General features: G+C 45.3%; 1 protein-coding gene across 14 annotated transcripts in view; it reads left to right on the forward strand.

Moving 5' to 3' along the window:
* Positions 1 to 7298: 7298 nt before the first annotated feature.
* The window catches only part of CACNA1A (calcium voltage-gated channel subunit alpha1 A), a 258043-nt gene continuing 239143 nt past the window's right edge, over positions 7299 to 26198 (forward strand). For all 14 annotated transcript variants that reach the window (XM_080996998.1, XM_080996997.1, XM_080996993.1 and 11 more), the window contains exons 1-2: positions 7299 to 7403; positions 24885 to 25192. In XM_080996998.1, the coding sequence (XP_080853124.1) occupies positions 24948 to 25192 (245 nt within the window). In that variant the 5' untranslated portion in view covers positions 7299 to 7403; positions 24885 to 24947. The remainder of the gene's footprint in view (positions 7404 to 24884; positions 25193 to 26198) is intronic.

The raw sequence follows: 26198 nt of genomic DNA on the forward strand, positions 1-26198 counted from the left end.
GGCAGCGCGGCAGCAACAGGAGGCCCCATTAGCTAAAGTGGTGCTTCAGGTTAAGAACAGTTTCAGGTTAAGTACAGACCTCCGGAACGAATTAAGTACTTAACCCGAGGTACCACTGTCCTTAATTTGTTTTTTGTTTGTTTGTTTTGTTTTTACACTTAAATAGTGGGGGCTATCCACAAATAGTTGTGGTTTGCCAACATGCAGAAACCACTCTCGGTTATGGTGATATTCCAAATGGTTATGATAGAACTAGCTGGATAATGTCAATATTGTTTTTTCCCTCTACCCCACACCCTCAAACTGGGCTTCTGTTCTCACTGACATTTGGGTACCAGACCAGAATCTGAACAGAACTTAGGCCTGAAAGAAAATCCAGCTCAGGACATATCTAGCCTGCCTTCCTTTCACGTGAGGGCATTATGCTCAACACCCTAGCAATATGAACCCAAACCAGAACTTGCCATGGAAGTTTGAGCACATCTGTCACCCTCATCTGTTGCCAACTCCCCTTCATGATAAAAATCACCCAGGATTGCAAACCAGAGATCTAGTCTATATCTTTAGATTTACCATTGTAATGGAAGACAAGGCAGCCCCAATTTATCCCCCAATATCAGGTCCTGTCATCTTTACCCTGCCTCATAGGGAAGCTGTCTCACACCATCTTGGTAGTGTCCATCTTGGTAGTATCATCTTCTCTCAACAGGCAGCAGCTCTCCAGGGCCTACGGCAAAGGTTATTTCCCATCCTCTGCAACCTGATCTTGGCTCCATCTACTACAACATTGCCTACTCTGGCTGGCAGCAGTTCTTCTTGGGCTGTGCATTTCACATGCCCTGCCACCCCACCCCTTTTCAAGTGGAGATGCGAGGTCTTCTGTATGTCAAGCATGCCCTCTGCCATTGACCTATGGTCCTTCCCCCTGCATTGGGGAACTGAAGAGACTGGATTGCAACCTAGCAACAATATTGCCATCATTATGTGCCTTTTACTAGTCGCTGCCTATGCTTGGGAATTATCCCCTTCAGCCTTCATTAAGCTATTTTGCTCTGCTTCGAGTTATTCTTCCAGTCCCTCTTTATATACAAAGACTTTTCTGCATCATCCTATCATCACCCTAAATTACCTGCTCCTCCACTAACATTTTACTTCCCACAACTATGCACTGTAAAGTCCTGGGCTCCCCTCACCCCACCACTTCCTTTCCTTGTGCATCTACTGTAGATGGAGGAGCAGGTCTGTGCAGAGACAGTCTGCTGCTTCTGTGTACTGCTTAGCATCCAGCTTGCTGCTGGCGATCTATAAAATGTTTAGCAGTGGTAGTGCTAATGATACAGTGGGTAATTTTACTGTCAGTGTAGTTGTGCATAGTGAGGGGTAGTAGGCACTACCTTCAGAGGTGGGTGGGAAGAAAAACCAGAGGGATAATCAGAATCTGAGAACAGGAGGAGAGAGGGGAAAAGAGAGAGAAGAGGGAGGGATGGTGGAAGAGACAGGCATGCACGTGATGCATGGCACTGGCTATGGGAGTCTACAGAGCATGCCTGGATGGGGTGGTCTTATTTACTACTTCATGGAAAGCAATTTTTCCACCAATAGCTGTAATGTTTATTTAGGCAAAGTGCATTTCCCTGAAAGAAAGAAAAAAGGTTCCGAAGGAGACTGGTTTAGATTCAGCTTTTATTTTTTGCCCCAATTGGTGCATTGAGCAGTAAGCAGAATTGGTGCATTGAGCAGTGGGCATTTGCAAAACAGGTGGAGCTGTGCATTTCTTTCTGGCTAATGTTACTTTCTGCAGCAGCTGAAGAATCTACTGCTTTCTCAGGGGATGGGTTAACCTGACCCAAACACGTTTCTTTATAATGAGAGCATGAATTTATATCTCGGCAAAGGGGACAAATACAGCTCCATTTCACGGTACTTGTGAAGGGTGCTCATTGAGCCTTGTTCAGTGTTGCTGCTTACCCAGCAGGGCTGCCTGGCAGACAGAACCTTGTTCCAGGCGGCAAAACAGGCCTGTCTGCATACCAGGCCAAAGGATGATTGGGGGCTCTTTGTCTGCTTCATGGCCCAACTCACAAGATGAGCAGTAACAAGCTATTGACTGACTTTACATTGCCTCATAAAGCTCCTTAGTGAGGGTGAACTATGTTTTTAAACCAAATTGAGAGAATACATACAGCAGTGGTTGCTTAAAGGTGGCATTTGAGCTCACCCCAAACATCTACAGCTGGTGTGTGTATTGGGAAAAGGGTAACAAACAATTTTCCTAATCTGTCCTCATTGTTTTGCTCCATCCCCTGCTGCACATAGAGAAGCAGAGAGAAGCCAAGTGGAATTGGAGTGGGGAAGGTAAAGGAAATGGTTACTTACTTCAACACACACACATCAGAGAGAGAAGGCAATTAATAACTCCGCCTCCCAACTCAGTTGGCAATGGCATAGCAAAGGGAACGATTACCTGTCCTCTACTGGAACGACCACCTGGAATTTCCAGCAGCTCCCTTGCACAAAGGGTCAGGGTACAATCCAGACTGCATCACCAAAAAGAGATTCCCAACTGACTTTGGGTCCCAACTGGCGACTCAGCACCAGTTCAGTGAGTTTCAGTGGGATCCTCCTATTCACCCAGCTAAGGCTGCTTCAGGAGCAGAATGTGTGCCGCCCACTGTTCCTTCCTCCCTTTCCCCGTCCTCTTGGGATCACGAGGCAAGGCTTTGCCAGTTCTCTGGAAGCTGTGGAAATAAGTTCCTGTTCAGTCTCTCTGCCATCTGCCTATGAATATATGGCATTGGCAACAGTTAGTTAAACAAAGAGAGGAAAAAGAAGCTAAGGCAGACCAGGGTTGCCCAATCCCATCACTGACAGAATTGATTTCCATTTCTGTTGCCCTTCTTCCCAAGGATCAGGGCCAAAGTTATTCTGAGATAGCAAAGATGACTAATGTCATGCAGTGTGGCTCACTCCCAGGTAAGTGGGTACAGAATTGCAGCTTTACTTATCCTGTAAATAAACCAAGCCCCTAAACAAGAAGGGTGAGTCTTCAATTGCATTAGGTCAGTCAATCAATCAATCAATCAATCAATCAATCAATCAATTTCAGCACACCTTTAAGTTATTCTCTGTCTTCCTTTTTGTACTCATGAACTCCTTTCTTTCATTCCCAGCTACAGCTTTAACTGAACAGTCACTATACAGAGTTCTTCTTTTTAGAAACACGGCTTAGGAAAGCTCTCTGATACATATTACCCCCATTGGTTATTGTTTTGTTGTCCCCATGCAAAGTAATGGGTCAAAGCAGTCCCATTAGCCTGCATTGGGGCAGGAGGCAAGGAAACATAGTAGGGCTCTCTCTCACCCCCCCCCCCCCCAGCATTTGGATTTGGGGCACATGGGAAAGAAAGCTCAGGGGTTGGATAACCTGAGTCTGGTTTTAACTAAGGTCCCTGGATTAAAATGCGAGACAGGCTGAAATGAGCTCTCATGCCACCCCTACAACAGATTGAAGAAAACAATACCCATCACAACAGTTTCAGATAAGGGTCTCCAGAATATGGAGATTACTTAGACCAGAGCTGCTGAGAGAGAGGGAGAGGGAGAGGGGGCTAAAAAGAAAGAAAAACGTAAAGCAAAAATACAGCTGAAGAGATTTTCAAGAATAAGGAGCTGGAAAAGAACAAGGGTTATCAATCTGAAATTAATTCAGCCAGTAATGACAGTGCAGACATTACTTCTCATGTGATGGATCCTCCCAGCTACTTGGGCTGTAGCAACTGGCCGTAACAGAAGTGACAGATGGTGGAGACGATTTCCTTGCCTAGCAAAGGGAACAGTATCCGTTACATTTAACATGCTCTTTATTTTTAACAGAACTATTACTAAAGTGGTTCTATGACTTTGGGGTGGGGTGGGGAAGACAAATGGGAATCTTGTGGTACCACAGGAATGAGAAGATGAGACTGTACCATATAACAAACTAAGTTATAGCCATTTTCTTTTCTACTAAAGCAGACTGGCTTGGTGATAATTTAAGGCAGTGATTCTGGACAGCTTGGAGGTGTGTGGTTTTTTCCATTGGAATACTGCGGATAGGTATGCATTATACACAGTTCTGAGTCTGATATTGTTGTCCCCATTGCTTCAACACAATGGCTTCAGGTTGGAGCAGAGAACCAGCAGAGAAGGGAGGAAGGAGCTGCTTAACCATTCATTTTGCTAGCTATCCACTCAAAATTCTTCCAAAGCAGCACAGGGGATGAAAATCGGCAAAAATAATAGCAGTAGTTTGGCCCTTAAATACGGACGCAGAACCTGGATTCATAGCCTAGCACAGCCATACATCCACGTACACACTCACTACATTTGTTATGAAGTCTCTTCCGCTGTCCCTCCCCTCTCTCAAAATGGGAACAATTGTGGTCTGCCTTGCAGCAGTCTTGTTGTGAGGACAAACAAGACAATGGCTGTAAAAAGGCACAGCATGTGGGTTAAAATAACCAAGAGTCTTGTGGCATCTTAAAAACTTAATAAATGTATTATGGCATAATCTTTTGTGGGTTAGAGTCCGCTTCATCAAATGAATTAAGTGTTTCCTTATGTTGGCAGGTATATAGACTCATGATTGTTGGAGGTGGGTGGGGGACCATGGTAATGTCTGCCTGCTGGGTAGGGCAAAGCCTGGAAATGCTTTTATGGGCTTTTAAAACCATCAGTGTCTGAAAGGAAATGAGACATGGCATTTGGAATAAAATGCTATGTGCAAAGAGCAACAGCAGTAGCAGGGCAGGATTTTGAAAATGAGCCTGCCTCACCTATGTTGAAGGTAGTTGAGTAGTGTGTGGGTGGGGGGGGTGTAAATATGAGGCTAAGGAACTCAGAATTAAGAAAACAGACTGAAAACTTGGTGAGATTTTAGTCTGGGAGGTGTTGCAGGGGGAAGAGGCTCAGAGCCACTGAGATACATTACAAAGTAGAGCTCTGTCCATGGTGCTCAACTGTTTAGGACTGGAGAAACCACTGGACCAGGCAGCTAATTCTGAACATGGTTGGTACTGAATGTTGCAGGGCTAAGGCCAAGAAGTTCGTCTCCACAAAATAACAGACATGGAGAGATCTCCAAGCTAAAATTGTAAATTTCTTCTCTTCACTTTTCATGAATTTACACTGCAAAAGTCATGTGGATATTCCTTTTTCTTTGTGTTATTTTCCTGCATCTATTCCTTAACATGCACTCCCCTGAGGATTAAAAAACATTACGTTGAAATTGGTGTGTGACAGCTAGAGGGCCAACAGTTTTATTCTTGTCTGTAGTGCACCCAATATGATGAAGTTGTATTGCAATGAATATCCCAATTGATTAGACTGCTAATTTACCCATATTTAATGCACACATACAACTACTAATCTACAAAGCATTCAGAAGCACCATTTATGGAAGAGGAAGGGTTCTCCTCATATCTGGTGTTTTGGAGTATACACGATTACAAGAGCATCCATATTAAAAAGCATATTAAACACTCTATAAACAGGACTGGGTTTCAGTTTGTGGAGGCACTAGTCACTTCATAAATTGAGGCCCTCGTTCTAAACCCAAGACACACATTTATTGCTCTAATTTGATTAAAATATTTGACCAAGTTTGTGGTGGTTGTGGGGTTTTTTAATTTCCAAGGATCAGATTTAAGTTGCTCAGGGTACCATATCTGCCCCCCTTCTTAATTTAATCGAATCCTGCTCTGAAGCTGGGGACTGAAAACAGCAGCCATTAAAAAATGCTTCTCTCATACTGAATTATATAATGGAAATTGCTTGGGCTGATATTTTTTGCTCAAGGCCTGTTTCCTTTTCTTCAGAGCTAGTGAATGTCCTAAAAAACTGAGTCCCTAGGCATGTAGCAGTCCTGACTACGAATGCTCTCAAAATACTCTCACTCTTGGGGGGGGGGGGAGTTAATTTTGAATGTATCCAGACCCTTGTTACGAATCGTCTCTCTTTCCTAGCCACACCAAAAATAAAATAAAATGTCCCCCTGAAAAGGAACAGGCTTCAAACTACCACCTGATCACTACCCTTGCGCGCGACGGCTCCCCAATTTCCACTGCAAGGAGTTCCGCGGGTTAGCCTCGCCTCCGCAGCGCAACAAGTCGCTTCTCCCTCACCCTCTCATCTCAGTGGCGGGAGGATCACAGATGGATCCACCGGAAGCGTCATATCGCTATTTCGATCTATACACACACGCACGCACTTCTGACGACCCCCGCCCCGCAGCCACCCTTCCATAAACGAAAATAATAATCACCTCCCCGCTCCCTCTTACGGCAGACGGCACCTGCGTGTCACAGAGGAGCCCGGGGACTCCGCAGAAAAACCCAGCTCCCGCCACGCAGCACAGTGGTTTTGGGGTGGGTAATTTATTGATTGACATATTTTATTGTAACTTTGCCCGTCCCTCGCTGGGCGTGCAGAGAGGCAGCCAGGCACCGAGAGGGTTGCCTGCCTGCCGGCCTGCCTGCCTGCCTGGCCTCCCCAGCTGCTGAGGGTGCCGCTTCCCCTCTCCCCTCCCTCGGTGGGTCCAGCCCCGCCTGGGGCCCCGCCAGCTGCAGCGAGTGTAATTACCGTTTTGGGTTTGTTGTCGGCATAAATAATTGAAGGCGGGCTCCTCCTGTCAGGGTTCTTTTTCCCCAAATAATTATTTCGTGAAGAGCCACGTGCGAGGAGGAGGGAGGGAGGAGGAGGAGGGGTGCGCGCGAGGGGAGCGGGAGGCGAAACGGCGGGAAAGCCGGGCGGGGGAGGATCCGCCACGCAGCCTTCGGGGAGGGCGAGCCGGGCTGGCCCCCTGAACCTTTGCCGCCTCGACAAGCCTGAGGCGAGCTGACTGGGCGGCTGCTGAGCGGTGGTCGCCATGTGGGAGCCTTAACTGCAGCAGGCGCCCTCCTCCCTCCCTCCCTCGCGGGTCTGCCCAGAAAAGGGAGTGGGCAGCGGGTGTCCCTCCACCCCATTCCCGCCTCCTCCCACTTCGGAGCCCTCCTGGGAGCTGCTCGGTGCCTCCTCCCTCCCTCCCTCCGTCCCTCCCTCCTCCTCCTCTTGCTCTCTGTCTCTCCTCCCCTCCATCCCTCCCTCCTCCTCCTCCTCCTCCTCCTCCTCCATGCTGGTTCAATGCCAGAGCGGCGTCTAGGGGACCACCATGCCCTGAGGCTGGCTCCCGGCTGCGCCCCCACCAGCCACCCTTCCTCCTTCCCACCCCCCTTACCTGGCCCCCCTCCTGGCCCCTCCGGGCAGCGGCGGACTGGGATGTGCCGTCGAGGTGCCTGGGCAGGACACTTGGCAGCCAGCGATGCCAGGCACAGCTGGCAGCGTTAACTCTTCGCTAGCTGCCAGCAGGGATCTCTGAGGAGATACAGGTGAGTGTGTGGCTGGCAAACCCCGCTGCCTCGGCGCGGGGCTGGGGAAGGATTCCCCGCGGCAGAATCCGTTTGCCATTCTCGGCTTCTAGGGCACCAAGGCGGACGGGCACCCCGGCAACCCCCCCCCCCCCCCCCCGCCATCCCATCCTCTGCATTGAACACGGTGAGGGGCAGGCGCCCCATCGCTGTATATGTGGGGACAGCATCTGGTGTGCTGGGAAGAGTTCTGGGCTGGAGACTCTTAATTTAAGATGCTTGCCAACGGGCTGGGGGAAAGAAGAGCAGCGAGGTGCAATGATTTCCTCATCTTGCTGGGTCTCATTTATTCATCCCAAGGCAGCCTTGGATCAAGCCTCTCTACCCTCATTGCTCTCCAGTATCTGTTTTTAATATGTTGCTCTTTCCTCTGCTAGGTATATTTCCATTTTGCTTTGCGAGCAGTAACTCCTGTTCTCCCCTAGGTGGGCATCTTGCTTAGCACTGGGAGGGCTGCATCTGCTCAGACTAGGCTAGGATGGAGGCATAAAAACATGGGGAGCCCCCCACCCCACTCACCTTTCTAAGCTCTGGTAGCCTCCCAACCCTGTGATATCCTTCCCCACCCCACTCTCTGTGTATGTGGTGCATATGTGCATTATTCAGCATCCAACAGGGAAGTGGGTGGAAATGCCGGGCTCCTGGGGTGTCTCCTGGATCTGTATTCCCTTTCTCCCTAAAGTTAGAAAGTAAGTCAGGTCACCTTCTCTTTATTGCTTGGCTCCTGCTAACTTGGTGGCTGCCTGACTTTCAAGGAACCCTATGCAGGCGGACGGAGATGGTGAGGTTGTGGATTATTTTTGTCTCACCGTCTGCTCCAAGGAACAGATGCTTCCAGCAGGGATGGTGCATGCCGTTTCCAACTGCCCCTTAGGTCCCTGGCTTCTGCTTTAACAAGAACAGCCGGAGCTCAGGGCCAGGGAACTGCCAGCTCCAGAGTCTGTGGCTTGGTAGATTGCTTTGACCCTTGACCCTGGGTGATGGACTGATGTCTATAAAGGCAGCAGCTAGAGGCATCTTGATATAGATCAGGGTCAGATATGGCCTGGGGAGTAAGAAGAATCCTGTGTGAGAGAGAATGGGCAGGATGTCTTCTGCACTATTGTTTTTCTCTTCTATGCGGTGCTTTTCTAGTACGTGGGATCTAGAATTACAAATCTTCTACCCGTCCCCGATGAACTGTCTCTTCCTAACACAGGACATTGCCTTTATACCAAATCAGACCATTGGCCCATCTAGCCAAGGATTGTTAACATTTACAGTGGTACCTTGGGTTACATACGCTTCAGGTTACATACGCTTCAGGTTACAGACTCCGCTAACCCAGAAATATTACCTCGGGTTAAGAACTTTGCTTCAGGATGAGAACAGAAATCGTGCAGCAGTGGCGCAGCGGCAGCAGCAGGAGGCCCCATTAGCTAAAGTGATGCTTCAGGTTAAGAACAGTTTCAGGTTAAGAACAGACCCCCAGAATGAATTAAGTTCTTAACCCGAGGTACCACTGTACTAGCAGCAGCTATCCAGGGTTTCAGGCAGAGTCTTTCCCAGCACTACCTGGTGATGCTGTGGATTGAACCTGTTCTTTGACATCCACCCCATCCCAGTGCTCTTAAGAAGCCCAGTAAACAACCTGGGGAAGTTACCTTAGCTGGAAGTGTCCATAACAGATTCACAACCTAGCAGTTTGAAAGCATGCCAGTGCAAGTAGATAAATAGGTACCACTGCGGCGGGAAGTTAAGCAGCATTTCTGGTTTCCGTCACGGTATTCCGTTGCGCCAGAAGCGGTTTAGTCATGCTGGCCACATGACCCGGAAAAACTGTCTGCGGACAAACACCGGCTCCCTCGGCCTGAAAGCGAGAAGAGTGCTGCAATTCTATAGTCACCTTTGACTGGACTTAACCATCCAGGGGTCTTTTACCTTTTACCTATAACAGATTCACAATAGGCTGTTGTGATATATTGGTGTGAACAGCAGTACGTGGGCTGGAACTGGTCTTCATCTTCTTCAGCCTTTTGATTGGAGTTCTAGCTAGGTCCTGAGGGCAGTGGACTGAATTCAACTCGTCTGTCATCAACACCTGTAGTGAATCACTTGGGGTGTGTGACGTTCGTTCTTTGAATGTACCATGGGGAAAATATTCCATCTCACTAGATACTATAAAGAGCAGTATTGTAAATATAAGGCAGCCTGAAAGATACGAGACACCAGCTTAACCACGCTGCTGTTATAAGCCATTTGCTTATTTCACTGTATTGCCTCCTCTTAGCTGTATAGAGAATCTTTGAGGTTCTTACTTCAGGACAAAATACAGGCTGCTATAAGGAATAAAGATTTTTCATACAGAGACTGGCTGAGATGGCAATCATGTGCACTCTTATTAGGTAGCAAGTCCTACCGAATGCTTTGGGACCTACTTCTGAGGGGAAAAAATCATCGAATTGCTTTGTATGAATGTGGGTTGTGAAGTTCCCAGTTCAAATATTGCCTCAGCCGCAAACTTGGGAGTTGGCATTAGGCAAGCCACTAGTCTGCATTTGACAAGGCTTGGTAGCCAGCTGTGACTAGTTTGCAAGACACGTTGGCTCACATTTATTCCTGTTTAGATTCCATATCAACAGTCAGATGGTGTACCTTCTGCTGCTGCTCATCCAGTGATTGTTAATTCTTTTTAGCTTGTGCAACCTGAGGATGCAGACATTATTTTTGGATCACTGAGGTTGTCTTAATGCGTGTTTAAGCCATACCCATTACTGGCTTATAAACACTGTCAGAAGAGGGGTTGGCTAATTGGGTCTTTATGAGAGGGCTCTATTCCATCCTAGCAATAGTTTGGCCTCTGTTTATATATATATGCGCATGCACACACACACACACACACACACACACACACACACACATATGCAATCTTAGCTGTTCAGAGCAGTGGAATTGACTTGATTCAATCCAACTGTCAGAGCTAGAGTTGAACACTCCTATTTTGGGTAAAGGACCTGAGTAATAGAATTCCTGCATTAAAATGATTATCTGGATCCATTTCAGGCCTGGTTTTGGTTCAGAAACAGCATTGGCTGTCCTAAGTAGATGATCTTCACATGGAGGTAGACATTCATGGGTGTCTGCAGGATTGGGGGGGGGAGGGGGTAAATTTTTATTTCTCCTGGAACTTTCAGCAGCTTTTAGTCCCCTTGACCATGGTATCTTCCTGGGCTTCCTTGCTAGGGTGAGGCTGCAGTTCTTCCTTGCAAGAAAGTGGTGCTGGGGAACTCACGCTCATCCTTTTGATCTATGGGGTCCTGCAGGGTTCAGTCTTCTCTCCTGTGCTCTTAAATATATACAGGAAATGTCTGAGAGAGATCATCTGGGATTGAGTGGATTTTCATAAGGCTATCAATGGCTACTACTGTGCTCTGCCTCCACAGTCGGAAGCAGTGTGGTTCTGAATACCAGTTGCTGGAAACCCCAGGAGAGGAGAGTGCTCTTGTGCTCGGGTCCTGCTTGTAGGTTTCCCAGAGGCTTCTGGAGGACTGCTGTGAGAACAGGATGCTGGACTAGATGAGACATTGGCCTGATCCAGCACACTGTTCTTGAGTGTACTGATGATATGCAGCTCTTTATCTCCTTGCCATCTGATTCTAGGGAGCCCAATGAGATTCTGCTATTTGTCAGGAGGCCAGGATTGCCTCCTGGATGCAGTTACTCTCCTCTTGAAAGAACTTGGGAGCACTCTTGGGCCCAGCCTTGGTATTAGATGCTCAAGTGTCAGCTGTGACCAGGATGACTGTTCAGGGGGAGGTTTTAGAGCAGTCTGCCCAGTAGAGACTGCGTTCTCTGGGTGAGTTTTTGTTTTTCTGTGTCGAAAGGTGAAAGGAAATTGGTCCACAACTTACTTTGAATACTATCAAGGCTTTTAATTGTTAACTAACATCTTGTTCCGGTGAAGGGCCTTTGTTCATTTGGAGGTGTGTGCTTTTTGTCTAGTTTGTGTGTGTGTGTGTGTGTGTGTGTGTGTGTGTGTGTGTAGCGAGGAGAGAATTCCCTATCGTTCCGTCAGGGGTAGTGATTACTAGGAATGATACCCAGTGCATGCAGCAGATAGACTGTAGGGCCTGAATATTGGAAGCCCATATGTTCCTATCCATATTTGACCATGTGGTAGTGTTGATTCAAGTCATTCTCTCTCTCAGCTGAACTGTTATGTAGGTAAACCTCCACTCTGAGGTCCCTGAAGCAACTAAAAAAATGTAGCTATCACAACAACTTCTTATTACCTCACCTTTAGAATTCAGTGTAGTCTGGAGAGTGTAGGACTTAGGATCTAGAACAGCGTCAGAAAGGTGGAAAGGATAAGGAATATTATTCATATATGATTTCCTGAATATGCCTTTCAGAAAGGAAGAGATTGAGAAACTTAGAGATGTTTTGAGGGGAAGCTAGAGAACAGGGTTCTGAAGTTCTGTCCTTAAGTGTAGAATGAAGAATGGTGTGTGATGCAGTCCTAACCCCACCAACCTGGGAGTAAGCTCCATTGAATTCAATGGAACCTCTGAGTAACCAAGGTTAAGATTGCAGCCTAAGACTCATGCTGGTTGAGGACTAGTACTGTCTGATGCATAACGTAGTGTCAGCTGTGTGCCAGGTTCTATGCACTGCACAATTAGTTCCTAAAAGACATGGCCAAGGAACAGCAGAGAGCTTGTTAAAGGTGTGGTAACGATGCAATAGGGGAAATATGTCTAATACAGCATGCAGAAAAGTGAACCTGGAGGAAAAGTTTTAATGGGGAAGTAGTGGGTTTGGTGGAAGAGAGAAATATGTTTTGTTGGTCAGAGAGGAAAGAAACAGAAGCTAATAAAATGCAGCATGTCAGACCTTGTTTCCCCCTTTGCTTTGTATTCCCTTGAAGACTGATTTGTACCTCAGCCAGTTCCTCACTTTCCCTTGAGAGGGAAGGGGCATTGTGTGCAAAGGGCTGTCAGTTTATGGCTGTGGACTCACAGGCCATCATTACTTTCTATAGAGAATATTGACTGTGAAGCAAGATAACAGGGTTCTGGGGAAACCCCAGCAGGAAATGTTTTGGCGCAGCTGCCAGAAGGATCCAGGTGTTAATGGGATGATAGGCAGGAAAGAAATTCAAATCATTTGCTTCCTCTGGCAGCTCTTCTGGGACTTCAAGAAGTGTGGGGACAACTAGCTGCCCCATAATGATTAAAGCACAGGGTGCTCTTCTACAGCTTTATTGTCTCTGAATTCTTGCAATAGGAAGGGTCTGGAGTCTACAGTAGGAAGGGGGCCTTTCTGGTTTTTCATTTATAATGGAATGATGATCTGCCCCTGCAACATCTGTCTCATTTCCATCCTAGTTATTGGAAGACACATTTGTGTTGGGCAAACTGAAGCTAAAGCAGCTGGGTGGTGCTGCACCTTTCGCTTAGATGAGTTGTTACTAGTCCCACCAAGTGTCTATCAGCGTGGCCTTCCTCCCATTTAATCTTTCTTAGATTAGGGAACATCTAAAATGCAACGCGGGTGACGCTGTGGGTTAAACCACAGAGCCTAGGACTTGCCAGTCAGAAGGTCAGCGGTTCGAATCCCCGCGATGGGGTGAGCTCCCGTTGTTCGGTCCCTGTTCCTGCCAACCTAGCAGTTCGAAAGCACGTCAAAGTGCAAGTAGATAAATAGGTACCGCTCCGGTGGGAAGGTAAACCACGTGCGCTGCTCTGGTTCGCCAGAAGCTGCTTAGTCATGCTGGCCACATGACCTGGAAGCTGTGCGCTGGATCCCTCAGCCAATAAAGCGAGATGAGAGCCGCAACCCCAGAGTTGGCCACAACTGAACCTAATGGTCAGGGGTCCCTTTACCTTTACCTTTAAAATGCAGCATGCATATATTTCTATATTAATAGAACTGTACGCCAGTTCTATGTGTTGCAGCTGCTGCTTCAGCTATAGAGGTTTAAATCCAGTGTATGAGTGATGAGTCGGACATGACTAAACAACGAGCGACATCTGTGGTAGTCCGAGAAAGCAGCACTTTGCAAAGGGGAGGGACAGGAATTTTCTTGCGCCAGCAAGTGGAAGGAACTTTCCATTCGAAGCAGAAACTTAGTGCATATGTGTTAGGACAAGGTACCATAATAGAAATACACTTTCACTGGCACATCTGTTCGAAATGCTAAAAGGTACCCAGCCTCACTTTAAAAGACAGCTTGACAGGACTGCATGTGCTACAGCAGGACCACAGCAGGATGACAACCTTATAAAGATGTAGCTTGCTGAATCTCAATAACTTTCTGAAAAATGAAAATTGGAGGCAAGACTGGAATGTTAAGTGATGGGTTTGTTACATCTAGGATATTACATAGTACTCAGGAACAAGCGTGGGAGAAGAATCCTTGGAGTCTATTGTATACTGTCACAGCCTGCAGCAGACCTGTTCTTTGTTACCAGGTATTCTGAAAGCTACAGGCATATTTCATAACAGCCTATTTCTTTTAGGGAGCCCTTGAACAGACTATATGTGCACACGGACACACATGGAAGAAAAGACAGGCAGACAAAACACAATAGCAGAATAGTTAAGAAGTGTCTCTTGAAATCACAGAGCCACGAACTCAGGTGTGGCCAGTGCCCAGGAATGCTTTTGTGTGGCTAAAACTGGTGAGCCAACTGCACTTTTAGAGATACTGGATCTACCCACAGTTTGGATTATTGTTTGGATACCATAATGTGCTCCCTGAGAGGTGTTTGGAAACTTTTGCTGGTTAAGAATTTTGCAGCCAGTCTGTTGGCTGCCTGTCCCATCTTCATGACAGAATTCGAAGTGTTGCTTTTGACTTGCAAAGCCCTACATGGATTGGGACCAGATTATCTGAAAAGACACTGTTCTCCTGTATGGACTTTCCTAGGTTTTTAAGCTCTTTGGGAGAGATCCTTCTTTTTGTCCTGTGAACATCTGAGGTGCTTTTTGTGGGTACTTGAGAGAGGACCTTCTCAGTGACTGCTCCTAAGCCCTGGAACTCCTTCCCAAGGGAGGCTAACTATCCAGTTCTAGAATTACATTTTTCTAACAGACAGAGGTGTATTTGGCCTCATTAACTTACTTCTTATGGCTGAATGTAAATACTGCAAAATGTTCAGCTAGCTGTTTTTTCATTGCCTTTACTGATGTTTTACCTACCTGCTTTTAATATTTTAATTGCTATTTTGTATTTTACTATCATTAACTGCTTTGATCAGCATCAGATGGGAAGGCAGGATACAAATTTAGCAAACAAATGAAGAATAAATATTGTGCATGTTCAACAACATAAAGTTATCTTTTAATCTTAATCCACCTGTCACATGTATATTTCAAGGTAGAATTTGAGTTTTAGGTGTGGCAACTTAAAGGATGCCTTTTCTCCCATCTTCCTCCCCAGTAAGCGGGACACATAGCAAATTTTCTAATATCCCTCCCATATGAATCCCATCTTTGGAATCTTTGTACCTTAGGATAATTCTGAGACATGTCCCGTCCATCTCTGGAGCAGAGATGTACTGACAACCTTACGTTGAGGAAAGATATGGCCATCTTAGTCGTACTGGAGCATACAGAAATCTTTTACAGAGTTGATCATGGATTCTTGCTATAGCATCTCAGAGACTGCTGGTGTGATGAGAGCTGCCAATCAGTGGTTTGAGTCATACAAGATTGGAGTTAATTGGTGATGATGGATGGTTATGCGTCACTCCCAAGAGACTTGAAATGCAATGTCCCTCATGTTGTTCAACATATAAATACAGCTGCTCAGGGATTTCAAGGCTAAGCATAGGGTTGAGTATCATCAGTATGCTGATGACAACACAACTGTGTATTTGCTGCCCCATGAGCAATGTAAGCTCTGTCAGCTCTGTCTCTTCCCTAGAGGGATGCTTGAATGAACTATCCAGATGAATGCATTACAGCGTTATCTTGTACTCGGTCTGGGGAGGAATGGGGTGATATTGGTGAGGAAGGACTGCTGATAAAAGGATGCCCTTCTGCTGTGCCAAGGACTTGCATATTGAGAGGATCCAGTGGAAACAGCAAGCCAAGTAATGAAACAGTGGGATTTTTGTCCATGCTACGTTAGATAAGTCAAGCGCAACAAAATGTAGGGTGGAGCGCTCCTGTTCAAGATGCCAGCCAGCCAGCCATGCTCTTTTCCAGGATATTCCACTCCATTCCACCTCTCTCCCCCACCCTCAGTTTTCCACCCCACCCCCAACAAGAAACTCATCCTTTTGCAACCACTGAGCAATACTGTCTTCATTAGGCGAGCTGGTGGGGTTTTTTGCCCAGGTTTTTCCTTGTACTCCTGCAAGCCTTCAGATTCCCGTTAGAACGCTTCTTGTTTTTCACGGGCTCCATTTTGACTACAGTCTTGTCAGCACTTGACATTCACCTGCTGAGTTTGCTATTAGAATGAGAGTGCATTTTTAAAAGCTGCACGATTCATATAGTTACATTTCTGGGTTGGTTTTTTTCCAGACTGAACTTGCTGGGTGATGAATAGTCTTGTGTGTGTGTTTTTGTAATTATTCTTATATCTGCAGGTAGCAGTGCTTCTCCACAGCCTGCACTTTATTCATAGCGAGACAAGTGCATCCTGTGCTGGTTTAGGCAACTGTGTACAGGTCTAGGCAATCCCTGTCCCAAACGCTTATACTGTATTAGTTGTTGCAGAGAAGTATCAAAATTTAGAGGGCACACCACACAACCGTACAAAATAGTACTTTCTGCTTTAGATTTCATTATGCTAAGGATCACAAGGTCTATGTCCAGGGTGGCCATATGCTCAACTTTACAGAGGACAGCCTGCTGTTTGAAGGTGTCCATGCCTGCTCTAAGGATAAGGAACTACAAAAGGCTAGAGCAGGAGCCTTGAATTTGCTCATCAGAAGTTAGCAGCACCTAAAGAGCAAACTGAGCAGGCTTATAAGGGACCTGCTATGGTGAGAAGTATTTTGTTTTTATTTAAATTAAAGCAATTGGTTCTAAATTTGCATCTATAAGTAAAATCTCCACATTAACATTTTATGCAAATTGATGTCCTTTTTCGGTCTGTCTTGTGGTGATGCAAATTCTTGTTTTTGACAATGCATATCTGGCCACCTTAGCTGAGTCTTCATATGGAAAACCTGCCTTGGGACTTGGAGGCGATTTTCCTACTGTGTGTGGATGTGGGTGTTTTAATTTTTGTTGGTAGTGCTGGAATTTTTGTGGCTTTGCATGGTTCCTGATGGGCTTTTATTATTTCTTGTAGTGTTTCTGGGACAATGTTTTATCTTGCTGCTTTTGTTTCTTGATAATTATTATCTGATGTTTTTATTGTGTGAATCTGTTAGGTACCTTGAGCTTTGGTGGACTGGCAGGGTAAACATATTTAACACAAATAAACAAATAATGCCCTTCAGGTACAAGTCATGTGGGATAGGAACCTTGCTTATTTGCATATTTGAAGGGAACCAGGAAGAGTGAAATATATCCACATCTCCCCTGTTGAGTGTGTCTGTGACTCATTCCTGGAATAAGGGAGAATGCTATTCAATGGGTGCTAAGTGGTTTGAATTAGCAGTTATACTATCACCATCAATTATTTAGGAAGCATTTACCTGTGGATTTTTCATGCCGAAATAGTATGCAACTTTACTGAAAGTTGTATGTCCAGTTACTCCTCTTTAGTTTTTCTTTAAAGACAAGGAGAGACACTAGTAAGCCAGAATTTACTAAAATTACTGACTGACATGTTTTCATTTGCAAGGACTAATAGATATAAACTATCTTTTAGAATTCCCAAACTTGTACAATTGAACTCTCTCTGTCCTCATTTGTGATTCCAAGCATTCAAAGTATTCAAAGGCATGCTGCCTCCAGCACAAAATGAAGTACATAGGCTTAATGACTAGTCTCCTCCTCCTCCATGAATTTATCTAGATTGTAAAGTTGTCCAAAAGCGTGGCCATCACTGCATCTAGTGGGTTCAAATGCCATAGTTTTAACCATGTGCTCTTTGAATAAATACTTTATTTTGTCTGTACCGTATCTTCCCATTTTCAGCTTTACTGGATGGACCTGACTTCTAGTATTAAAAGAGAGGAAGAAAAACCTTTCCCCACACCTCATAATCTTATGCTGCTCCTACGTCCCCACCATCATTCCATTTCTAGTCTTCCCTTGTTACCATTTTCAATCTCTTTCTTTGTTTCCCTCCACCAGCATTTAGGCTACATGCTCTTTTGATGAGCAATCTGTCATTTTTTGTTTATATTAGGAGGCAAAATGCATGCTAGTGTTTATCACACATTTTTAAAATTGTGCTTAGCACTGGCTATGTTTTGTTTTTATATCAGGGAAATGGCGTGCAGGAAGTGTGTGTGGGGGAATGCTTTCCTGCCTTTTTCTGCCAATAACACCCCTCCCCAATTTCTATTTGCCCCTGAATAAGCTATTTGCAGTAAACAGCACCTTCTGGGGAATTATCTTGGGAGGACAGTTTGCAAAAGACAGTGGCCCTGATCTGGAATGAGACCCCACTTTTTGTGGAGTTGGGCTGTTTGGACTTTAGTCTGTAAAGTACATTGTGCACAACAAATTAAGGTATAAAATGCTGGGAACGAGCTTTTGAATGAGGAGATGATGAAAAGGGAAGAACTGATGATGTGTATTGATTTACTTGCCTCTTTCTTCTTTAGAATATCTAAGTAAGTGTTCTCTAAAGGCTTTTATCTAACATTTAAACCTTAATTGACCGCAATAAAGGTATTGTCTCACTTGTTCAGTGCAAAAAATAAATAAAAATAAATTGCTGGTTTTCTTCCCCCATCTGTTTTTCTGATAATGCTGCTTCTAACTACTTCAGTTCCCCTATCAAATCCCTTTCCCGTGAGTTAACTTTTCTGTGCCTCATGGTGAGGTAAATAGTGCTTTGCTCCTCCTCTCTTTTAGAGCTGTTTACGGACCATTACACACATGGCATAGAAGCTGTTGAGGGTTTGTTTTGAGTATGTGCCAGGTACTTACACCTTACCCTGCAGCTGGAACTCCAGATAACACTGTTTGCTTAGGCCTTATTAATGCTCATTCTATTGCTGTGACCTCAGATCTGTTTCCTGGGCCAAGGCAGCTGTTCCACTGCTGTTGTTGTACATGTCTTCCTTATCCCCTCCTAAACATAGGCATGATTTGGAAAGGGAAAAGAGAAGATTTAGCCAGATGATGGGCAACTCTGGGGGAGTAAGGAATGGGATTCAAGACCTGAAAGGCATTCACTTGGTACTCAGGAGTGTTTTTATTTTAAATAAAAAGACAAGCTATTAATTTAATTGTTTTTATTTTTTTTAAATTAATTTATGATTAACCTTCTAATTTAATGATAAATCACATCTGTCAGGAAAAGGGGGGGGGGAGATGCCATTTCAAAAGGTTGTACAAACACAGTAGCGCATGTTATAACATTGTAAAATATATTTGTGGGTTTGGGATTATTTTAAGGGCTGCTGTTGTTACTTTATTGCAAAAGGCATCCAGTGGTTGATAGACTTGCTGCCAACACAAAATTAGCTAATTTTGACACACAAGGTAAATCACATGCATTTTCAAATGTTTTTCTTTCAAAGTTGGAATTTTAATTTCCCTCCAGTTTTTGGCATAATGAGTTTTGGCAACAGTAATGGTGCAGAGGATCTAACTGAATTGAACTTGGGTATAGCTGTTATGGGTTATCACGACCCAGATGATAGGTCACAGATTTTTGTCCTCAATATGGTCGTCTCTGAACTTGCAAAAGTCTGTAAGATCTTCTTTGGAAAGCAACTGTTTCCATGTGCCATGGAATTTCATAAATAAAAGAATATATTTTGAGACTAGACCTCAGCCAATACAAATCCACTTCTATAACAGAGGAATTGGCTGGCTTGTGTCTGTATTTGGTACACCTTCTCATTGAAAAGCAAACACTGTCCTGTATCCAGCTACACAAGGTTAGGAATGGTCTGGTTCATGAATGCTGAAAGGGGTGGATAGCAACACAGAGAAAACAGCATCTCTCCCCATCCCTCCCTGTCAAAGATTTGTGCTTTTATCCATGATAGGTGGGGGTGCCACAGGAAGATGAGATGCATTCTTGGGACTCATTCATATATTGGCTTAATGTGGATTATGAACCCTAGTGCTTCCTTTCCTAGAGCGAACTCCAAAATGGCACCAGGGGTTGAGGGGAGCTCTACAACATGAACAGCTGGAGGGAGGCGGGGAGAAAGATCAAAATCTGGATCTGCTGCCCTGGTGAATACATTGTCCCATTGCTGCCTGGCCACGGTTAGGGTTGCTCTGTTACTAGAAAGCAAGTCCCATTCAACTTGTAGGACTTGCTTGTGTGTAACACATTAAAGTGTTCATAAGTGACACAGAAAACTCGTATGTCCCCCAATTGTACTTAAAAGAAACCCATAGTTGTGTATCTAATGTATAAACAACAATTTTAAAAATTTGAATGACAAGTCTCTAACTATATGGCTGTTTAATTTATGTGAGCTGGCAGGTGCATGTTTTCTGCTTGGGTCGTACATAGGCATATTAGTGCAATTACAGAACATCAAACCATCCAGGATCTCTTCTTTGACATATAACCAAGGCTAGCCCTGTTATGAAGTATACTGGGACTGTTGTGTCAGGTGGAAAATTTGAGGCTTAGGAAAGTCACAACTGTCACAGGTTTGACTTTATTCAAGGGCACAATCTGGTGAAGGATAAATCTCTTCCACTGAAATCCATGGTCTTAAAGTGGCTATATTGTGCTTGTATACATATATGTTTATTTTACTGAGGGAGCCCATCTGGATTTGTTATCACAGGCACCAAAAGACATCTTGGTGCCTCATTTGTGGGGTGTAAGTGGTGTAAATGATCTTTTCTGAACATGCCGAACGTGGATTGCTGTAATGTTGTTAGGGAAGCATACAGCTTGCTATAGCTGTTTTGGTGTCTCCTGTGTAAGTGTCCTTCGTGGTGAAATCAGAAAGGGAGTTTCAAGGATGGAGAGTGAGGCGAAGGTGACTAAGAGAGAAAGAGACATCAGAGTGAGTAAAATGGCAGAGCTAGAACCTTGGATTGAAAGGGAAAGGGATTATAAGGAAGGATTCTTGATAATAGTTGTGATACAGTAAGTGCATAAAGCAGACTGGACAGTTGTAAACGATGAGCAGAAAAAAGAACTTCATAATAATGCATGGTAGCATCTGTGCTGAACCCTGTGATTCATACAAGTATACAAGTTTATTACATTCTCAAAGATAGTTGTTACTGCTGCCACCACTAGATTATTCGAGTATAAATATGTATATGTATATTTACTGAAGAAGCAAAGCAGCCTTTTGAAATACATCCAGGAATATTATTTAAATTATACTGTTATCAACCAACAGTATATCGCTTCCTTTGGATTAATTTAGGGTACAAAATCCTAACTGGATTTTCGGTCATCAGTTCCAAGAATATTTCCACCTGTGCTTCTTGCTCTCTGACTGTTTATCCCCACCCCCACCCCCCAACCACCAGTATCTCAGCAACATTATGTCTCTCAGCCCCAACAATGGGCACTTTCAACCATCCAGATAAAAAAAAAATCAAAGCCAATGTTGTGTTTTCCTCTCTTTGAAGATAAAGGACTAGTGGGGACAAATGCTCATCTCCGAGCTTCCTTTTAATTAACATGAAGATAAAATATCAGCTTCCCTTGCGCAGGTGGTGACATGCACCAATGAACGCCCCCCCCCCCCCCGGACATTCTGCCTGGTTTCTTAGGACCACGTAAAGTGGATTGGGAAAGCAGAGGGAGGGGAGACACGCAAGCCAGAGTTGGGGTAGTTGAGATGGAAATGGAAGAGCAAGCCTTGATAATATTGCTGTCGGCCTGGAACAGCCATTCTGTCAACAGGAGAGATGGGAAGGGAAGCAGAGCACACTCCTCCCTCAGCTCTGCTGTGGAAGGCCAGCTCCATCCGGCCTTCTCTCCCACAAGTGTCACCTGTGGGCAGCCCTTCCGCCAGACTGCCTCAGCGGGAGAGCTAGGAAGCAGGGCCGGAAGCCCAGCTCCTTCGATCAGGCACCTCCTATTCTTGAATTGTGCCAGCTGGCCATTAGAAGAACAACTGTTTGAGAATTGGTGCCTGAGTTTGATTTCTCCCCCACCCTTCCCTTCCTTATGGGTTGTGTTTCGGGCAGGGGCTGTCTTGTTTTAATTAATCGCACGTAAGCTACTCAGGGGAGCCATTTTGGCTGAGGAGTGGGGTATTAATGCTCTGTATAAATAAAATGAAATAAAATAAATATTTTGGAGAGGGAAGAGCAGGGTTTGTCGGCTGACTGGATTTAAAGGAGAGGGAGAAATCAGGGAGATTCTTTAATGACGTTATTGATAAGAGGTTGTGGGTGAGACAGAAGATTTATATTTTAGGCATAGGTGAATTTATACATAGATTCTGATATGTCTCTGGACTTCTGAAGGCAGGAAACTATTCTGACCAAAAAAATGAATACAGTCACGGTTGGGTGGGTGGAGAAGTGGCAAGAGAGAGAAAATTACTGCTGAGTAGCCACAATTTTGGGAGAACAGGGATGTGAAATCTGGGTGGCCACATGGCAAAGAGGACAGTACCCCCACAACTATAATTGTTGTGCTGTGGCTACTGAAATTCTCTCTTCTATAAGGAGATTTGGGGCGAGGTGTCATCAGTACAGTGGTGATGCCCAGCTCTATTTCTCTGTAACATCTGGATCAGGAGAGACCATGCAATCCCTGGTATGATGCCTGAATATGCTGGTGGGCAGGATGAGGGCCAGCAAACTGACTTGTGAATCCTGGCAAGATGGAGGTGCTGTGGGTGATCAGTCCCCAGGTCGAGATAAGCAGTCAATTGCCTGTTTTGGTTGGGATTGTACTGTCAAGGATTCTTTAGCTGTAATTCCTGCATTTCAGAGGGTTGGGCTAGATGATCCTTTAGGGCCCTTCCAACTCTACAGTTCTATGCAGCTGTTCCTCTATCCATCTCTGTCACTAGAGGCCCAGGTGATCTCATTGAATTTGAGTGTTTTTTGCCAGCTTCAGCTGGTAAGAGACTACGTATCACTATTCCTGGACCAGGGTAGCCTGACCACTGTTGTCCATGTGATGGTAACCTCTAGACCATGGGTAGGCAAACTAAGGCTGGGGGCCGGATCCGGCCCAATCGCTTTCTAAATCTGGCCCGCAATCGGTTCAGGATTCAGTGTGTTTTTACATGACTAGAATGTGTGCTTTTATTTAAAATACATCTCTGGGTTATTTGTGGGGCATAGGAATTCATTCATTATTTTTTTCAAAATATGGTCCAGCCCCCCACAAGGTCTGAGGGACAGTGGACTGGCCCCCTGCTGAAAAAGTTTGCTGACCCCTGCTCTAGATTCAATGATTGCAATGCACCCTATGTGGGGCTGCCCTTGAGACTGACCCAGAAACTGCAGCAAGTGCAAAGTGTGACAGCTTGGCTGCTTATTGAGGCAGACGGCCACCATTATACTATGCTGCTGCTGAAAAATAAAAATCACTAGTTGCAAGTTAGCTACTGGGCTGTCTGCTGCACAACAGCACTTCCTCTCCTTGTGTACTGCCCCCAATTTGTTCCCCTTCCCCTAACTCTCCAGAGTGTATTTGGGGTGGGGGAGAGCAGAGGGAGAGGAAGTCCCGTTGCACAGGAGGAAACCCTTGCACTAATGGGGCAGCTTTGTTGGATGCAGCCCTCAGTGCCCTTCTTGGAGGGAATAGCTTGCTGGAATGCTGATCAGGTCCCACTCGTCTTCAAATGACATTTCAGATCACTGGCTTGTGTTGTCGTGGGACTCAGGGAAACTAATGAGGAAAAGAGAACAACGTAAAGGATCAGGAGACTGAAATAAATTTTGAGGGCAGAGCTATAAGTGGAACAGCTTGTCAGACTTTCCTTCTGACGGTGGAATAGTTAAAGGTACTAAGCTAAGGCACTGCAGGTAGTGCCTTCAACGAAAGAAGAGTGGCAGATGAAGATGACGGACTTTGCAGAACTGGCGAAGCTGACAGGAAAAATCCGAAACCAGCATGATCGATCAAGTATTCCAAAAGGACTGGAGTAAATTTATACGATGCAGTGGACGCTCAGGTTGCGAACGTGATCCATGCGGGATGCATGTTTGCAACCCGCAGCAGCACGTCTGCGCACGCGCGGGTTGCGATTTGGCACTTCTGCGCATGCGCGACTGCCGAAACCTGGAAGTAACCTGTTCCGGTACTTCCAGGTTTTGGCGGTCTGTAACCCAAAAAAACGCATCCTGAATTATCTGTAACCCGAGGTATGACTGTATTTGAAAGATTACTGTAAGCAATTAACATCACTAGCAGGGTTGTCTGAAGACTTGTAATGATAAATGTTCTATCTTTCTATATTTATTTAAATTTTGAGCCATTTTGTAATGAGTGTAATTAGAACAGGAAAACGTACAAAATGCAATGATATAAAGGTTAATTTTGAAAGCCATGAGGTTGTGGGGAAGGAAGTTGATAGGCTCTAAAGAGGTAAAGTGGATAATGACGATGGAGAGCGGTGCTGTATTGGGTAGGATTTGTAGCTAGCAGGGATGACCAAGTAATTTATTGCTAAGCTGGCTTTCCCCTTGAAAAAGTTGATTCCCTTTGCTGTGTTTTATTATTTCTCGGTGGTGAGAGTGCCCTCTTGTGGCCAATACCTATTTAGACAGCTATGACAGGTGCTGCAATGCCTGGGTGAGATGGCAGTTATGTGGTTTGGGGATGGGTGGTTGTTTTTTTACATAGCAAGCTAAGAGACAGTCTAGGGCCTGATGTTGGGTTTGTACTGGCAATAGAAATTCCCTCGGGGCCTAATTATCTTTTGTTTATTTTTAGTTGCTGTACAAAATCTCCCAAGGGCTACAAACAAACCAAAAAAAGAACCAAAAACCCAATTGCCATCCAGCTCTGAAGACAAAACCCAGAATCCTCTCTGCCTTCTCATTCTGACCTCCCCACTCTTTCTAACTTCCCTCCTGTCAGCTGTACAAGGCTAACACGGACAAGCACCTGGAATTGGGAGAATTCCTTAACGTTATTCCACATATAGACCAAACTCTGCCCTCTGAGAAGAAACAGCTTTGTTCATTCACAACTCCCTAATTTATTACCTTAGATTACTTACAGGCCTGTGTAGGTAGAAGTGGATGGATAGCTTCTCCTATCAAATTAAGGGAGTGTTCTGAAGCAGCCAGGGACTTGGGTGGAATTGCTTTGAGTGAGCCAGTTTGAAAAAAGAGAGCCTATATTTCTATGCAGCCACTATATCTAGCCAATCTGTTTCACTTTTTCTTTTCTCCCCTTGTGTTCTGTGTCCACAGCTACCCCTTGGGCAGGCAGCCAGCCAGGCAGAAACCTCTGGGGTCTCCACCCAAGTCCCATGGATGGCGAGGCGTGCTGTGGTCCGAGCATCCCTTCTGTCCCCTCCCAGCTACTATGAAGCCGTGCACGATGGGCGTGGGCCTACCAGCCCCGAGTACCCTTTCCTTGGCAGCTGGTATCACTACATGGGCCAGGAGCCCCTCTCGTACAAGCGGCGTGGAGGCGTGGTGGATCACCGTGACATCATCATGGCTCATCAGGCCCACAAGATCCACAACACACCCCAGGCACAGCGGAAGGAGTGGGAGTGAGTATGCTCAGATTCTATTGTTGAGCTGTAGCTGTTCCTGAGTAGGCCTGAAGCCATGCCACTTACTGCCTGCCTCCTCCCTTCCCTCGCTGGAGAGCTGCCCAGGTCTGTCCTTTCCAAACTCCATTGCTAGGTACACATTCCCAGCTGCTGCCAGGCCTCTTAACCTTTCCCCCCTTCATTACCTTGATCTTCCACCTATTTGTGACTCCTTTATTGTTCTGCTGATTCCTGTCAGTCTGTACCAACAGCCCTTGTCCAGAAAGCAAGAGGGCCTGTTCTTCATTCTCTCCTTTGTTGCTGGTGTTCTGATGCTTCCCAAGATTTCTGCTGGATGAATCCGGCTCTGGTACCGTATTGGGGACTAAACCCTATAACTCTGCTATGTTTGTTCCTTTTGAAATAGGATCTTGACATTCTGCACTTCTGGTGGCTTGTGCTGTTGGTTTTAAGAGTGGTGCCAGCAGGGGTATGAAACACTTGCATATGAGCTCTGAAGTAAGCCCCATTCCCATTTAGTTCAGTGGGGCTCCCCAAGAATGCCACGTACAAGATTGCAGCCTAAGTTATACATAGTATTGCAAGACACATCATTTCTGCGTAGTCCAAGGACACATTAAAACATGCATATAATAGATAAGACAATGAAGCTACACAGCCAGACATCTGGGCTTTCAAAGAGTTCCAGCGATTAATAAGCAAAAAGAGGCTTCTGTAAGTTTCTGTTGAAGTGGGCTCTGCAATAGTATTTGCCACAATTGACCTGTTGGTCTTTTAGGGGGGTGCAGGGATATGCATACCCATAAACATTTTGTGAATCTAGGTTTGGCCTCATTGAGGGGCAGTATTTCAATATGAGTAGGAAAATGAGAGTACCCCTAAACATTTTTAAAGAAAAAAAGCACTGCATTTAAGTTTACATTACAAACTAACTAACTGCAAACATCATCTATTGGTTTTTGAATCACATGGAAAGACACTAATACTCAGTTTACGTACAGAC

Source organism: Podarcis pityusensis (genome assembly GCF_964106645.2).
Source record: "Podarcis pityusensis genome assembly, chromosome: 2".
NCBI classification, from domain to species: Eukaryota; Metazoa; Chordata; class Lepidosauria; order Squamata; family Lacertidae; genus Podarcis; species Podarcis pityusensis.